The 16,972-nt window shown below is 36.8% G+C and overlaps 3 protein-coding genes across 5 annotated transcripts; 1 reads left to right on the top strand and 2 right to left on the bottom strand.

Annotated features, from left to right (window-relative positions):
* Positions 1-2,199: 2,199 nt before the first annotated feature.
* LOC120177879 (probable E3 ubiquitin-protein ligase ARI2) lies at positions 2,200-5,520 on the bottom strand. 2 transcript variants are annotated; one of them, XM_039183864.1, is made up of 7 exons: positions 5,128-5,520; positions 4,540-4,572; positions 4,167-4,443; positions 3,536-4,016; positions 2,675-3,223; positions 2,416-2,585; positions 2,200-2,328 (listed from the first exon to the last, which is right to left on the bottom strand). In XM_039183864.1, exons 1-7 carry the CDS (start codon positions 5,248-5,250, stop codon positions 2,252-2,254), a joined length of 1,710 nt encoding a protein of 569 aa, XP_039039795.1. In that variant the 5' UTR covers positions 5,251-5,520; the 3' UTR covers positions 2,200-2,251. The 2 variants fall into 2 exon arrangements, with proteins under 2 accessions (XP_039039795.1, XP_039039796.1); XM_039183865.1 differs by having other exon boundaries at positions 2,230-2,354.
* A 2,470-nt stretch (positions 5,521-7,990) lies between these two features.
* LOC120178053 (agamous-like MADS-box protein AGL62) lies at positions 7,991-8,767 on the top strand. The gene is made up of 2 exons (XM_039184009.1): positions 7,991-8,308; positions 8,384-8,767. The coding sequence occupies exons 1-2, from the start codon at positions 7,991-7,993 to the stop codon at positions 8,765-8,767; spliced, it is 702 nt and encodes a 233-aa protein (XP_039039940.1).
* Positions 8,768-13,335: 4,568 nt separating this feature from the next.
* On the bottom strand, positions 13,336-16,593 carry LOC120177878 (cilia- and flagella-associated protein 251-like). Of its 2 annotated transcripts, none has more exons than XM_039183862.1 (2): positions 16,519-16,593; positions 13,336-15,270 (listed from the first exon to the last, which is right to left on the bottom strand). In XM_039183862.1, the coding sequence occupies exon 2, from the start codon at positions 15,202-15,204 to the stop codon at positions 13,486-13,488; it is 1,719 nt and encodes a 572-aa protein (XP_039039793.1). In that variant the 5' UTR covers positions 15,205-15,270; positions 16,519-16,593; the 3' UTR covers positions 13,336-13,485. The 2 variants fall into 2 exon arrangements, with proteins under 2 accessions (XP_039039793.1, XP_039039794.1); XM_039183863.1 differs by having other exon boundaries at positions 13,336-15,243; positions 16,518-16,536.
* Positions 16,594-16,972: the final 379 nt, after the last annotated feature.

The following is a 16,972-nucleotide window of genomic DNA, read 5'->3' as shown; positions in this document are numbered from 1 at the left end:
ACAAGTAGAGGAGTAAAATATTCAAGTCAACCATACTCGTAACATCGTCTCGTCCTTTAAACTAACTGACAACAAGGGATGGAGCCATTCATTGTAGCTAGGGATGGATATGAGCGGGTCGAGTTTTCGATCAACCCTACTCAACTTGAAAAAAAAAATCTCCTCCACCCGAATCGAAATAAATATATTTATAAAAATTATTAATTTTATTCAATAAAATAAGTATCTAGTATCTTTGAATATAAATAAAATTATATTATTTTTCGGGTTAGGTCGGGTATTTTTTACCATAAAATAATTTTTTAATAGAAAATACATAAAAAATCTAAAATATATAATAATTTTAAAATTTTAAATGCGACTGCCCACACACTCTTTCTATATATATATCCTCAATACCTTGCCCCATTTCATGATCTTTCCTTTCAAACTTAACCTCCCACTAAACTAGAGACTTATTGTTTTTGGTAAAGTACACTTAAGATCACTAAATTATGTTAAAATGATATTTTTAACTAGTGAATTTTCAAAAATTATAAAAATAGTTATTAAACTATCAACTTATTATACAATGATCATTGTGATGTTACAAAATGATCATTAAATTTATTGAATTATTATGAAATGGTCATCAAATTTTATCTGAATGTTGTAGTTTTTAAAAGTTAAAGAGTAAAAAAGATTATACCAATGTAGTTTAGTGACCTTCAGTGTACTTTACCCCATTACTTTCTCCACGATCTTATTGGAAGGTCAAATTTTGGTTTTGGTACCTTCATTGTGCTAAAATTTAATATTTAGTCCCTATGATTTGACATGATTTTCATTATTAGTTAGTCTAGATTTGGGTCTAATTCTGAAATTCATCCTTCTATTTTACAAAAAATTGAGAAGTTAGTCCACTTTGTACTTGATGAAAATCAGGAAGTTTGTTCAATTGTTTGTAAACATATGTTATTTTATACAGTGGGTTAGGATCTACTTACATTATGTAAAACTAATAAATTTTATATTACTTTAGAGTCATTGGATTTAAAAAGATAAATGACTTAGATTTAATTAACATTTATAACTCATAATTAAATATTTCTTTAACTAATGGCAAAATAATATTTTTTTTTTCTTTTTTAGGCTAAGATTTAGGATTTATTTTCAGGATTAAATGGCTATGGTTTGGGGTTTGGGTTTAGGGTTTAGGGTTTAGAGTTTGAGATTTTAGGTTTGGATTTAGAGTTTTAGGGTTTAGGGTTTTAGGATTTGGTATTGAGGTAAAAAAGTTATTGTTTTGCTGGGACTTAAAAAATATTTATTTATGAATTATAAATTTTAATTAAATCTAATGGCTATAAATTAATGTAAAACTTATTAATTTTTAGGATCAAATTATGTGAAATTAAAATAGGACTGAAAAAGTCAAATCTCTTAACAAATAATAGACTCAGCCGTCGCTTTTCTTCCTCTTTATAAATCTCAATGCCACAAATCTTTCATCCACTCTCCTTTCGTCTCTAATCTTCATTCAAAGTTCTCCATCTCTGTTACTCTCTTTGAAGAGAGCACGCTGCAATAATGGGGATTTGTTTACCTTCTCAATACACTGCAATGGGAGACAGTTGCCTGAACCGTCCGCGCCCGCCGCCAAAATAATACACCGAGACGGAAAGCTCGAGGAGTTCAGGCAACCGATCAAAGCCGGCTTTGTTCTCTCCCGGAGTCCAAACTGTTTCCTCTGCAACTCCGAGCTCATGCACGTAAACTCGCGCCTGCCTCACGTGCATGAAGATGAACAACTTCAGCTGGATCAAATCTATTTTCTCATGTCACAGTCGAAACCTGAAGCACCACTTTCCCTTCAAGAACTATGCTCACTCGCCATTAAAGCTAGTACTGCACTATCTCGTGTGAAAAAAGCTCATATATTGCAGCTGGTACTTATCAAAGAGGCTGTACACATACCATTAGATCTGACATCATCCGGTAGTTGATGTTATTTTCTTAAAAAATCAATTATTAATTATATATTAATTTCAAGTAAAAATAAAAGTGTAATCACAGTTGCAATGCAAAGACAATGAAGCACAACATGTGAGCAGGCAAAATGAAGCATTTTATTGGCGCTCAATCTATAAAAGATAAATTCTCATTAGACATAATAAGATGCTCTAATTACATCTGTATGACAAAGAAAAAACACTATGAGATCAATCCTATCAAGAACTTCAGCTGCTGCAACTCAAAGAGCACCTTAACTCTACTTTTTAGGTCGCTTCTGTGATCGATAACCACTGCCTTCCGAACTCCATAAGTTGAAAGGTCGGTCATGTTTGACTGAACCGTAATGTGTCTTTAATAACCTTCGAAGTATATGTGCAAGTGCAAGTGCTCTGCTGTACAAATACTAAAGTATACACATACCACTCGTGCCACAATCGGATGAAACAGATTTCTCAATAGTAGTACCGGCTTCACTGTTCCAACAGACATCAAGCTCGGATGCTTTCTCGATGCCCTCAGATATGTACGGAGCTATATTATGTGTCGCACATTGGAGAGATCCCAATAGTTCATTCTCAATGCATTCATACCTGCAAGCCATAGTCTCATGCTCAGCACATGGATTTGAAAAATTATCTTCAACATCAATTACTACTTCATATATACCAGCTGTACTTACATTTTCTTGCAAAGGAAATCGGTGATGGCGGAAAGATTAATCACTTGCAGTCTTATCTCCATAACTTTATCATCAGCGTATTTATCAAAGGGCTCTTCCAAAATCATTGAGAGTTTCTCAACATTTGCCTCAAGTTGCTGTTGCTGATCCTCAAATAGATTCTGTTTTATTTGCCTTTCCTCATTTGTCATGTCATCCATGAATAATTCTTCCCCAAACATGTAGAATGCAAATGGGTACGAATATGAAAGAATCCGCCTTGATCTGAAAAGTCTGTAGAGTCCATTATTTACCCAGCTGAAATCTCTAAGCCTCCACTCCTTTTCTTCCGAAATCGATATCTTCTCCAACATAGTCTCCCTGAGTTTACCCTCGAGCTTAAAAGAATCTGTATGAGCTTTATAACGGTCATGATAGTGCGTGTATCGATGGAGATCACGCTTCGCTTGTTCAGTCTTCTTTTCTAGGTCTTCTTTGTAGCTACCACAGCTGTGACCATAAATACTTGTCCAATTATGACGCTTCCCAGTAGCTTCCCCACACAGCCAACTGCATTGTTGTGACAACAGAGAATAAATCATGTAAAATGTGACCAAAATAATGCAAAACTTAGAAAAACAATTTCATGTAATTCATGCTCGACATTGTGTAAACCATGTAGAATAAGAAAATACGACAAGTACTTAGTTCGAAGAAAAAAAACCGATGCTCAAGTTGTGCAGGTTCAAGAGCTTTTATTTAAACGAACATCAAGTTCCGGAAACCAACAGCTGATTCTTGAGAAATAATTAGTTATAACAATTACACGATGAAAGCATTTAGAATAATCTGCAGATTGAAATTAGAAAAAGCAAAACTCACCAAAATGCTTGACCGCAGATACAACTCACATGATTACATCCACCATTCTTCTCCACAGGTTTCTCACAGTTTGGGCAGGGTTTTGTATTAACAGTGATCCAATTTACCGTTTCAGACGCATCTAGGCACTTATTAGACCAAAGCTCCCACATCATACACGAACACGGTGAGTGTGGTTCCGATAAGCAACTGAAACAAAACTGCCGACCACAAGAACACTCTACCTCACATAATGCATCATCCTCGATGCGTATTGCATTTCCACAATGAGGAGTACTAGGGCACCATTTAACCATCTTATTATCTTCTATGTAAGACTCGAGAAGAAAACGATTGAATTTCTCTGCTAGATCGGGATGCATTTTACCAACTAGATTTCTCACTACAGCCTCGTCACAAATATCATTGCATTTGTGTGCCATGCACCTAATGCGCCTACTCTGACCTTCATTAATTTTCACAACAAAATGCTCCGTCCAACCTGGAAAACAAAGAGTTCGGAAATCAACTCAAAAGACTTGACATACAAGCTGATACAAATTCAATAGCTTTACGCACACACGAAGAAAAAAAACCCGATGCAGTATGGTGATGCTTCAATAAGAAAATCAAGAATAAGTAGAATGATTACAGCCGTTGCAAAAGCCATGGCCACATTCCATCTTGGTCATCTCGTCAGCAGCTAACTCCTCCATACATATGTCACACGTTGATGTAGATGACAATGACAACGCGGTTCCTGCAACCTCGACAACGGAAACACCTGCCGAGGCAAACAAGTCGGTTTTTCCTTTCTCCACGAGCACGGCAAGTAACTTCTCGACATCCCACCGGTAATGGATTAGTAAAGACCGCGCATGGTGCTCCCTTATAGATAGCATGTCCATCACTCTCCGTAAATCCTCTCCCTAGCCAGAAACCAAAACAATCAATTCGTTCATTGAAACACATAAACAACACATGCATAGGAAACACAAGAAGAATGAAAGAAAATAAATTTTTACCTGCGCAGCTAAAAGTGATTCTTTTGTAATAACCTGCATAATGCCAAAAAAGGGGTCAAAATCTCACAATTAAGTGAACAGAGGCACAAAAAGAAACAAAAAATATAAGACATCATAGACTCCATGAATCCTGATCGTTTTTCCATTAAGATTAAAGCCTGGATTATTCAGGGTAAACGTTTCAATGCACACATTGCCGTTTAGTAATGAAAAGTAGAAAACACAAGCGAGAAGTTATAAACAACAAATAGAACAGGGAAAAGAACCCATAATTTCGACCATTGTCAGCATTACTCTTACCCATCACAACCCAAAAACCCAGAACCATTGTCAGCATTACTCTTACCCATCAAAACCCAGAAAGCGAACAATAAAAAATAAATTATAAAAACCCACAATCGACAGTGATCCGCGACTAATTCAACATCAAAACCCTGTTCTGTTAGAAGGTAAAGCAAAAAGAGAGCACATTTACACTGAAAACGGAACCAAAAAATAATAATCAATTCAGGAAATTGAAACGACAGATTGAACAAAACTTGAACTTTTTAATAATCTCGAAAAGAGAGAGAGAGAGACAAATTTGACCTTGGAAGTGGGACTCTTGGAAGCAGACCCCTGGCAATCGGAGTCTACATTGTCGAGACCGTCGAGGGAGTACTGATCGGACGAACAGTAATAATCCTCACCGTCGCTCAAGTAGTCTTCCATCGACCAATCGATTAATCAAAACGATTCCAATTCTATTTAGTTATTACAATTCTTCTTGTTCAACAAAATAAACTTTTACCAAGCAAAATCAAGCGACGATCATAAACAACTACTTGCAAAAATAATTTCTTGAAACTTTGAATTGATCAATGAAATTCAAAACCCTAGAATTTTACTTTACTTCTTTTGCCGCGAAAATATAGATAGGAGAAGATAAATACAGTAGCAGCAGTAGAGAAGGACTATGAAGAAGATTTGTGCTTGGAGAAAAAGAAAATATATAGAAGTTGACAGCCAATACAATTCCGTGTTCTTATTTGACGTGAAGAAGCAAAACACTAGTGCAAATAAAATTAGGGGTTAATTGCATTATAGGTCACTTAATCATGGTTTAAGTTTTATATTATCGTAATTAAATTCTTAAAGTTTTAATAATCATACCTAATACCACATTTTGATCTTATTTTGGTCATCCGTCATTAAAAAATTAGTGGTGATATTGATGTGTTACAATACAAAATTCATGTTATTAACTTTAAATGCCCTAAAAAGTTATGTTCGAGTCCAATTGCCATTCTAATGATAGTTGAATTTCAAATATTAAACGATTGAGAGTTAAAATTAGACCAAAATGATAAGATTAATAAATATATGTCTTTTTAATGATAACATATCAATACTTTATATGTACTTGGTTGGACTCATATCTAGCTCAATCCAAATTGATCAAAAATTCAAATGTTGACTTAACCTGAAAAAATGAATAATCTGATACCGAATTAGCTCAAAATTAACATGAACCGATAGTGACCTAATCTGATATTTGACTTGATCTGACCTTCATAGACTTGAACTAAATATGAATCAGATAAGATTCGACCAAAATCGAACCTAAATCAAATGTAATCCAAGCCTAAAATGACTCGATCCGAATTGACTCTACCTGAAAAATTAGTCGATTCAATATTGATTCGACCCAAAAATTGACCAATCCAATATGGTCACGATCTGATACTTGATTTGACCTAATTTTTTATACACTAAAATTAAATTTAAACTAATTTCGATCTAACATGTAATTTCTTCAATTACACATTTGTTTTGAATTTATTTTTATAATCACCTAAACTCATCCTAGACGTTACGGTCAAATCTCGGAGATCACACATTTTAAATTATTGGAAGTCATTTGTACTTTTAAATTTACTGTCAAACACCAAAGTTCCAAAACAAAATTCAGTTTATAACTTGTAGTAGTAATAAATTTGTACAACCCAAAAGTAAAGTTCAGGTTCTCATAAAATTTGTATAACTTGTAGTAATAAAATTCACATAACTTTACCTTTCGTCGCAGAAAAAATAGGATGCGGACGTTACTTTTCGAAGAGGTACCCAAATCAAAATACAGAAATCAAGATGGGAATACTGTCCTCCGAAGAAGATCTCAATCAGAAACAAAATCAAAATGGGGATATCTCCGACAAATTACATCAATACATGAATTAAAAGTGATACAATAATAATAATAAAAAAATCAGACATATCACCACTAAACTTATTCGGAATACGAACATACTTACATATAACATCATACAATAAAATGACATGTAAGTATTAAATAAATCATTCGGGTCAATGGGACACTTCTAAATCAACTAATCAATATCGTCTAAGCTTTACGTTTTTCAAGATCGATCGTACTAGGTCCTACCATAGTACTAAATTACATTCGTGGTTGTAATTGCGGTTGCTATCATGGTGTCACAGTTTCAGGTGTTGTAGATGTTACGACATGATTTATTTCTTAAAAATAACTATGATTTTATATTGCGGTTGCACTGTCATGGTGACCTTGAAAAATGTTACGATGCGACCATTATACTACGTTGTGGCTGTAATTTTTTTTAAAAGAGTGCTTTGTATGATTAGAGATAAACTCATAAAACGAAGACGACGAAATAAGTCTCGTTAAAAAACATTCCTAAATTAAAAAAAAATCCATTTCGAAGTTGGAGCAATTATTGGTCCGAGCAAAAATGCAAACCTCAAAACATCAATAAACTCCATAATCAACCCAACAAACAAGACAGCAGATTTAGCGAATCCATTCATTAGCTAACTTCAACCCAAGCTAGGGGGCGAACAAAGCAGCCCACAGTTGTCTGAATACACAATAATACATCAAAACATAAAAAAACTATTAATTCACTAAACAATATTTACACGTATTTCGAGATAACTTGCTAAATCGAATTGAAAATGGTGTGACGAGTTTTAACTCACTGTAGCAAATATCGTAGTTCTCTAAATAATTTGCTTCGTATTATATTGTGCGAAAGAATTAACCCACCTATTATATTGGGCCAATTTTGCCTTGAGAACGGTGTTATGCCACAAGAAATTATGACCAAGAAAATTTTCCCGGAAAATTCTGAGTTGTATACATTATTTTTTTCATTACGACGAAATGGGAAAGTGATTTAACTCTACGATGAAGAGTTACATTATATATTTTGTATTTATTCGGTGGGGTGGTTTAATTCCATATATGTAAACATATAATATAGTATTTAATTAAATTCAAGCAATGCACAGCAGGAATTGTTCACGAAACATGGTAAATTTGGACAGCTCAAGGTGTAGATATCCTGTCCTGTTCGGCGTATAAATACTAATCTCCTCCTTCCCTGTAAATTGCAATTCCAATTCACTGTCTTCTTTCTGCAAATTTCTGGAAATCATGGGGAAGAAGAGCTTAGGCCGTCAAAAGGTTGAGATGGTGAAGATGAAGAACAATAGTAATCTCCAGGTGACCTTCTCGAAACGACGTTCTGGTCTTTTTAAAAAGGCTAGTGAGCTTTGTACTCTGTGCGGTGTCGAAATCGGTATCATCGTTTTTTCTCCGGGGAACAAAGTCTTCTCCTTCGGTCATCCGGAGATCGGTAATGTTATCGACCGGTATGCCAACGGAAACCCTCCGGACAATTCGAGCGCTTTGCATATCATGGAGGCTCATCGTAACGCGCATGTTCGTGAACTCAACATGCAGCTTACTGAGGTCTAGTTACACAATTCCGTGACTAATTTTTTGTTACGTGTGTGTCGGTTTGATTAATACTCGATTTTGTCACAGTTGGTGAACCAAACGGAAGTCGAAAAACAGCGGGGCGAAGAGCTGAGCCGATTGAGAAGATCGAGTCAGGGGCAGTACTGGTGGGAGGCGCCGGTCGAGGAGCTTAGTCCGCCGCACCTCCGGCAGCTGAAATCGGTGTTAGAGGAGTTGAAGAAGAATGTGACAAAGCAAGTGGAAAAGCTTCTTATTCAGACCACCAGTTCCCATCAGTTCTTCATGGGGAGTTCGAGTGCTGGGATGTTTCTGAATAACGTCGATTTCGACCCGAACATGATGCCGCCACCGGGATATAATGCTCCTCCCGATATGATACCCGGAGGATTCAATCCCAATCCCGAAGGATACCATCCTCGTCCTCCTGGATTTGGACATGCATTCTTCTAAGTAATTTGATTCAAGTTGCCTTTGTTTGGACAAAGATTTGTCACAGTGTGTTTGGTCTGCATTTGATTTGGTTTTGGAATTAGTATGGTAATAAGAGCCACATAAAATATGTGATGTGTCTTGTAATATCAACGTGGAATATTTTATCTAAAATGACCCGAAATCCGTAAAAGTGAGTTCGGGCAACGAGATCTTTAGAGTTGTGAACAAAACTCGAGGGAGGAGCCATCGGTGACGTAGAAGTTTTCAAAACAGTTCCTCCTCCATGTCGACCGTGAGCGGCCATGGCACTAGAGCTCCGGCAAGATTCCGGTGAAGCTTTGGCGTTTGGTTTTGAGGGATCATTTGAGAGGACAATGTTGTCTAAGCTGTCCGAATATATTTTGCATGTCCATGACGATGAACTTGCCTTAAATGCTACTAATTCCATCATGTGGCTGAGGTTCATCAATCACGAATCAATGTAATAAGATTTTGTAGCTCCCACGTGAATCATTTTAATCAATGTTCTTTCTATGATCTCCAAAGATCAAACGCATATATTTAGTTGCATGGTGATTATACATAAAGGATGAAGCTTTTGGTAACCTACAAAATCATGGATTAATCATACGGACAAACTTAATTAGTACAATAAAGATAGCTTAGGACAATGACTAGATAAATATTTAATAATATAAATAAACTCAATTTGCTTGTTAAGAATTATAAATCCTCCGTCTGACCCAAAAAAATACATACATTCCATCCGTCGTGAATAGACCCGATTTTTTGAGATAAAATCCGAACCCGACCTGATCCGACTCGAAATAATATATTTATTAAAAAATATTAAGTTTATTTAAGAAAAATAGGAATTTAATTGAAAGAAAATAATAAATAGAAGGGTATTATTGCAATTATCACTAAATATACAAGGTAAAAAATACAATTTTTTTCATGTTGTTTCTGATATTTTTCACCATAAACCCGACCCGAGCATAACCTTAAAAAACCAACTGACCAAAATCAGAATTTTTTAAAAAAAATCCGACCTAATCGAGTCAAGTTGAGTCAAAACTAGGGATGGCAACGGGCTGGGTTCGGGCCAGGTATTGGTCCCCCCGTCCCCGTTTAAAAAACTCGTACCCGTCCCCGCTTAAAAAACCGCTGGGATTTAAACGGGGATCCCCATCGGGTAATCGGGGAAAACCGCGGGGAAACGGGGAAAACTGTTTAGCATAAACGGTTATTTAAACGGGTATCGGGCCGGGTATATATATATTTAAATTAAATATATAAATATATATATATATATTAATTTAAATTAAATTTATTAATATTATATATATATATAATAATTATTTTTAATATTTATCGGGCCGGGTATCGGGCCGGGTAATCGGGTCGGGGATTACTAAACCCGTCCCCGTCCCCGTTTAGCATAAAGTTTTTTCCCCGTCTCCGTTTAATTCGATTTTCGATTTTCCACGTCGGATTCGGGTTTTTTTGCCATCCCTAGTCAAAACCCATCGAGTTCATATCACATGCCCATCCCATTAAATCCGACAAACTTTAACCATTAAAACCCTTTAACTATAAAGAAAACATAAATAATAATATAAGTTATTTAATATGTATGCATGTGATCTAAAGCATAACCAATGCACATTTCACTTGAGAATCAAACGAAAACTAAATGATATTAGACCTAACATATGATTACAATGAGAAGTTAAATATTCACAGGGTCGGAACTAAAAAATTATTATAAAAGGGATTAAAATATTTTTTTTATTTTTTATAAACAATATTTTTTAATTGAGGAGACCCATAAATCTTTTTTTAAAATATATATATTTCTAATATAAATTAATACTTAAAAAATTAATTGGCGAGAAGACTCTCTTGGGCCCTCATGAAATTCCGCCCCAGCTCGTTAAAATGAGGGTAGGGCCTAAGATTCATCAGAAAAGGATATACAAACCCAAAGGGAGATGTCGGTACGAGGCTAAGCTATCCCAAATGTAATGTTTGTATGAGGCTTAAGCCCAAAATACCCACTCACTAACAGTAGTCTAGAAACAGACAAAAATCTTGACAATCTTTTTTTAGTTGTCTTCCTGTTTTCAAGGCTTCCCATTTGATTAATTCGGATCGATCTATGTCGTACATCTAATTTTAGTGTGTGAGTTTTCTAACGAAAATTTTCTACACTCGAGACTTACTTAAACAATATTAAACTAATCATACAATTCCTTTAACATGCCCTCTATAAGATTACATTATGTTGTTCAATTATTGTTTTATGTAAACTAATCATACAATTAACTATAAACGACAAAGATTGGAAGGGGAAAAGGACAAGCGAAATGGCTAGTTTTCGAACATCGATCTCCATCTCCTGCCTGGCAACATTGTTCATCGTATGTACGTGCGCAGTATTAAACTCAGCAATTTCCCTCACCAAGTGGATCTCTGCCCTTTTGTAAGGATCCTGACGGGTAATTTTGCCCTGAAATTCCCACCATCGACGAACACTTCACTGTTCAGGATCCACCCTTCTACTTCTCCATATTTTTGCAGTATTAAACTCAGCAATTTACCTCACCAAGTGGCTACGATCCCGTTTCAGCAAGACGGGAACAGTTCTTCCTCTTTTTCTTCTTTGCAGAAACCGGTGGTGGCTTCTTGTTTTAGTCTTGGTAAGTCTCGGATCGATAGGATCGTGAAGGGTTCATCGTCGTGTAATGTTTCGATCATGGTTTACGCTGGTCCTGATGGGAGCACTTGTGGATTGCCTTGTAAGAAGTTGTTGGGGAAGTTGTTAGTGGCTTCTTCAGAACTGTTCCCGTTGAGATGATACAATGGATGGATTACCATAGGCCGGAATAGAAGCAACAAGGATGGATCATCTCCCCAGTTGAGTTTAACCGTTAGAACCGAACCGGACCCGAGATTAGTGTTCGGTTCGGTGGAGAGCCTGAGTGTAGTCCTCAGGTTTTCCAGGTCCAAGGAATTCTTAAACAGGCAGTTTTTACTTGCAAGTTCGGTTTCAGAAACTCAAGCGACCGGAACATAGGATCAAGGTTTGTCAAATTCTAACATAAAATTTCTAACATAAAGTTTCGTCTCAGAATTGATTTCTAACATAAAATTCTACGGACGTAATGTATTTTTAGGTCATCTTTGTTGGAATCAAAATTTTCGAGGAATTGGATACCTTCTTTGAAATCCGATAAAGATCAGTTCTTAAAGAACGAAAAAGATGGTCGATTACGATCCACAACCTCTCTGGTTCTCCGGTAGCAACGACATCAATGGTGACACCGTTTGTGCCATCTCCTAGATTGGACAGGGTCACCCGATCCAATCCATGAGCATGGCTGATCCACCGTTCCGGATGTGGAACATGGAAGCCATGGGGTCGTCTCGAAGTTTGGCGTGAGCCAGGCTTCACCGACGCCCTCGGATACCGGTTAAATCTCTTCCACGACGATACAGCCGCCACAAAAGCAACCACCACGGTCGCCATTTCCACCATCAGCACCAAACACGGCGGGAAATTAACCATGGACACGACAGCAACAACACCATCGATAACCCCACAAAGCAACGGTGATTTCGGGTCGGGGTCAAGATCGGGATCCGGTCTATATTTTTTCCGTCGATGTATGTGCCTAACGTTACGAATGTTATCATTTTAAGTGTCTCGCGTTGTGGTCACCCAACTATATTTTTAAAATCATACATAATGTTTAGTTTTTGTTTTATTTTGGTCGTTCACCTTTAAAAAATTAAAGGTGATGCCGGCACGTCACCATAAGAAAATGTCGCATCATCATTTGAAAAAAATTAAAAAAAATGTCACGTCAATAGTTGGTTAAATTTTTAATAGTTTGTGTTTAAAATGAAACAAAAACATAATGTTATGCATTATTTTGAGAAAAAAATACTTAGATGACCAAAACAGAATAAAAGAGATAGTTGAGGTACTAAACTTGTAGTTTACTTTACTTTGCTATGTTAATATATAAAGAGAAATTCAAAGTGGCTAAGTCAGGATGGCCGAGTTGGTCTAAGGCGCCAGATCAAGTTCTGGTCCTCGTGAGTGGGCGTGGGTTCAAATCCCAATTCTGACATTTAGTTATAATTTTTATTTATTTTGTGCAATTATTCATGGATAGGTTCAAATTTTCGGTCCAACCGAATTGATTTTTTGAGATAAAATTTGAATCTAACATGAAATAAATTTTTTTTTATTATAATTATTCCTAAATATATAAGGTAAAATTATAAATTATTTCGGGTCGAATATTTTTACTCTAAACCCAAAGTCAGCCCAACTCGAACACAACCTTAAAAAATGACCTAACCCGAACCCTATTTTTTTTAAAAAAAAATCCAACCCGAACAAATTGAGTCGAAACCCATTAAGTTCGGTCCCATGTCCATCCCTAGCCACAACCCATTAATCTGATCTGGGTTGCTATCATGAACTTTCACTAGATTCGATCATGCATTAAAAACCATGTCGGTAAAGGGAAATTGAAGTTGAAGAAAGAAAGGAACTTGCCATAAATTATACAGATTGCATCAACATCATATATAGTCTACATTTCCACTTCCAGGTTGAAACCGTATTCTCTAGAAACACCGTCCGTGTATCAAATTATAGTGCAAACATAGCAAGCTTTAAAGCACTTCACAAGAACTGAACAACCATACAGATCAGATTTTCATTCAGCAACAGTATCTTCATTGTTGCTCCCTTCTGTTGTAATATCTGGTAATGCGCTAAGATCCACAGCAGCATCTTTCTCTTCTTGGGAAAGCGAATTGTCGGTCGAATCAATGGGGTCATTGTGACCTCCATTCACAGTCTCATTAGAGATGGAAGTGTCTGAGCTTTCATCTGCTCCCCTTGATTCATCGTCGCCTTCTTGTTTCTCATTCTGAGTTGAATCTGTGTTCTCCTTAGTCGTGGAAGACTCGGAATTGTGCCCTTTGGCTGTTGCTTTTATCCTGGGGGTATCGTCTGACATGCCAGACTCCGTATCGGTTGAATTTGAGGATTCCGTGGTGATCGAATCTACCAATTCGATTTTGCGTGCATCAACTGTATTGGAACCAGACTGCTGACCATTTGAAGTCGTCTCCCTGGCTCTCTCTTTATATTTTTCTTCAGTAACCATACCATCTTCTGTTGTACCTTGAGCCGAAGTCCCATTCTGCAGTGAACCCGGCATTTCTGTGTTCGCTTTTGAATCCATGTTGCCTGTTTCTTTACTAACTTCTGTAGAGTTACTGCTTGCTTGTTCAACAAAGTCAATTGTGTTTGTTGTATTTGGAAGAAAGACATTCAAGGAATTATCACTTTCGGAGCGTTTACCTTCATCAACCTTCACTTCTGACTTGTTTTCATCATTATTAGAGGAACTACCACCTTCAGAGTGTTTACCTTCATCATCCTTCGCTTCAGACTTGTTTTCATCACCATTGGCTTTCTCGGTAGTATTGGCTTTGCTTTCCTTCTCCAAAACATTCCTTGTTAAGTTGTCACCAGAATTTTCCGTTTCTAATTTATCAGATTCAGAGCTAACAACTTGTGTGTCGTGGGACACTGCACTGGACGCATCATCAGCCTTATAATGCACCTCCCTCGCCTCGTGTGCCTCCCTATCACCTCCATCAAGATTCTGATCATTTGCTGAATGCTCACTTTCGTCTTGACCCTCTTTTTCATCATTTTCTTTTTCCTCATTCTCCTTATCATCACCCTCGGCTTCTCTCTCTTTATCCTCATCCATTAATTCTTCTTCATTGCCAACTTCAGCATCAGCTCTTTCTTGCTCGTTTTCATCAACCTCATCATCTCCATCTCCTTTTCCTTCATCTTCTGCTTCTTCATCCTTAACTTCAGCTTCTTGCTCTTCGTCATCACGCTTGCTGCCTTCGTCTCCCTGCACTTCTTCTGGCTCCTCTTCTTCATTGTGTTTGCTTCCTTCTTCCTGCTGCTCCTCTTCATGTTTACTTCCTTCATCCTGTTCCTCCTCTTCGTGTTTGCCTGTTTCATCCAGCTCCTCTTCTTCGTGTTTGCTTGCTCCTTCATGCTCCTCTTCGCCAAGCCTCTTAGGTTTCTCTTCCTGTTCTTCATCATGCTTATTTTCATCCTCTATTACACTTTCTTCTTCCTCGTCTTCCTCATGCTTGTAGTTCTTAGATGCTTCCTGCACACGAGGAAGGTCTTTCCTGCCAAACTTTACGATCAAATCATCGGATTGTTCTTTCACAGAAACTTTAGCATCTCTCTCATCAAATTCTTTTCTCTTATCATGTGAGTGCTTGACCTGGTAGATTAACCAGAAACAGACCCCAAGTAGCAGACAAATCTGAAGGACATGTTTCGTCCTGATACCCTTCGATCTTTGGTTCCGACTAGACGTCTTCTTGAACATGATGGAAATCAAATGATCCCGAACACGGATTTCCTTTATCTTGTTATATACGTATATATCAAGCGACTGAAAATGATTAAAAGGACTAGTTAACCATTCGAGAAAAACAAATTGCATGTCTACAAAATGGTTGTAACTAAACGTTACACTTTTTCTTCAAAATTTAACTTTCATTCATACTCGAGTGACCAAAATCATACCTGGATGCTGAATTATAAGGTATCCACAAATTCTCAGCAATATCTTAGACATAAAACCAATTCAGAAACACCACAATCTACATTCTACGTCTATATTTTCGAAACCTAAAGACCAGAGTGATGAAAAAAATATGGACTTTGAGACCACAATAACACAACTAGTTGAGATCAATTTGAGGCATGCTCAAAATTCTAATAGGAACAGTGTACCTGCTCTTGAATTAATTGCGAAAATAGGAGTCGAAACAAGTGAGGTCAAACAGACAAACACAACCACATGTCCTGTTTCGGATTTCAATACGATTTCTTAATAATAGAAGTGTGCTCTTCAAAAGTAACACTGCTTAAAACCGGAAACTGGCAGTTTTCGAACCTTATTAACTAGTGATAGAAACACAGAACAAGCATTATGAACCCTACAACTACTCGTGACAGGGGAAGGGTTCACAGTCCCAAGGCTGGAACCCTCGACTTGGTGCCGACAGACTTGAAAATCAGACAAAGTCTTGCCACCAGAGCCAGTTACAGGCTTGCTGGCAACAAGCCATCGCACTTAACAAACGAAGAACCGAAACTAATACCGATTATTTGTTCTTCCCTCATCGTCTTGCTCTTACGCTCTTAGCAATTTGCATGACATTCAATTACATGATCTGGGATCAAACATAAGCCTCCTTTACCGTCCCATATGGTACAAAGAATGCCTTAGCATATGAAAGAAGCTCAACTAGGGGTACATACTTGGGTTGCATAAAACATATAAACTAGCAATTCCACTTCAAATGAAGCAAAACCCATTGTTTCTTTCTATATGTATAAACAAAAACCTAATCCCACCTAATTCAAATCCACATCACAAGCTATATAGCACCCAAAAACTGAAAGGAAACCCCCATGGAAACCCTAAGAAGCAAAATAGCACAGTGAAGCAACAACAACAACAAACCTCAAAATTTAGAGACCCATTCCCCACCCCCCCCACAAAAAAAAAGCAGAAAAAAGAATCTAAAGATGCAAATCATGCTGTAATTACAAACAAGGAAGTTGCTTACAAGATTCAAACAAAAAAACTGAAGAAACAAGCTCAAAGGATGATGGTAAAACAAGTAATAACCTGGAGAAAGAAAAAAGGGCTCTCGAACACTGCCCGCCCTCACAGACGCCCACTGGTCATTGTTTTTTTGGGCTTCGCCGCCAAGATTTGCATTTCAGTCCTTCACGCGGTCACTCCCACGAAAAAATATTTTAGCTTCGGTTTAATTTCATTGTACATCCTTATACTATGAATTATATTTTAAATTAGTCCCTAAACTTTGAAATGTTTTAATTATATCCTCAAAGTATCAGTATTGAATCAATTAAATATTTCCATTAGTTTAGATGCCAACTTGAGAGATTAATGTTAGTTCGGACCTTATGTGAAGCATGTTTAAAGCAAGCAATTTAATTATTTAATACATAATAACAAACTATTCATACAATACATATACACGTCTTTAAACTTTGATTTACAGTGGCGGATGTATATTGAACCTAGGGCGGCGCGTGCTCATTCTGCAATCTAATTT

Source organism: Hibiscus syriacus, unplaced genomic scaffold, assembly GCF_006381635.1.
Source record: "Hibiscus syriacus cultivar Baekdansim isolate YM2019G1 unplaced genomic scaffold, ASM638163v2 tig00112343_pilon, whole genome shotgun sequence".
In the NCBI taxonomy this organism is placed as follows: Eukaryota; Viridiplantae; Streptophyta; class Magnoliopsida; order Malvales; family Malvaceae; genus Hibiscus; species Hibiscus syriacus.
This window is presented reverse-complemented; position numbering and strand designations above follow the sequence as displayed.

Coding starts and splice junctions, on each gene's coding strand:
- LOC120177878 (XM_039183862.1), bottom strand. CDS start 15,204: ATGTTCAAGAAGACGTCTAGTCGGAACCAAAGATCGAAGGGTATCAGG.
- LOC120178053 (XM_039184009.1), top strand. CDS start 7,991: ATGGGGAAGAAGAGCTTAGGCCGTCAAAAGGTTGAGATGGTGAAGATG. Junction 8,309..8,383: donor TCAACATGCAGCTTACTGAG/GTCTAGTTACAC, acceptor ATTTTGTCACAG/TTGGTGAACCAAACGGAAGT.
- LOC120177879 (XM_039183864.1), bottom strand. CDS start 5,250: ATGGAAGACTACTTGAGCGACGGTGAGGATTATTACTGTTCGTCCGAT. Junction 4,017..4,166: donor CCATGGCTTTTGCAACGGCT/GTAATCATTCTA, acceptor TTTGTTTTCCAG/GTTGGACGGAGCATTTTGTT. Junction 2,586..2,674: donor GATTTCCTTTGCAAGAAAAT/GTAAGTACAGCT, acceptor TATGGCTTGCAG/GTATGAATGCATTGAGAATG.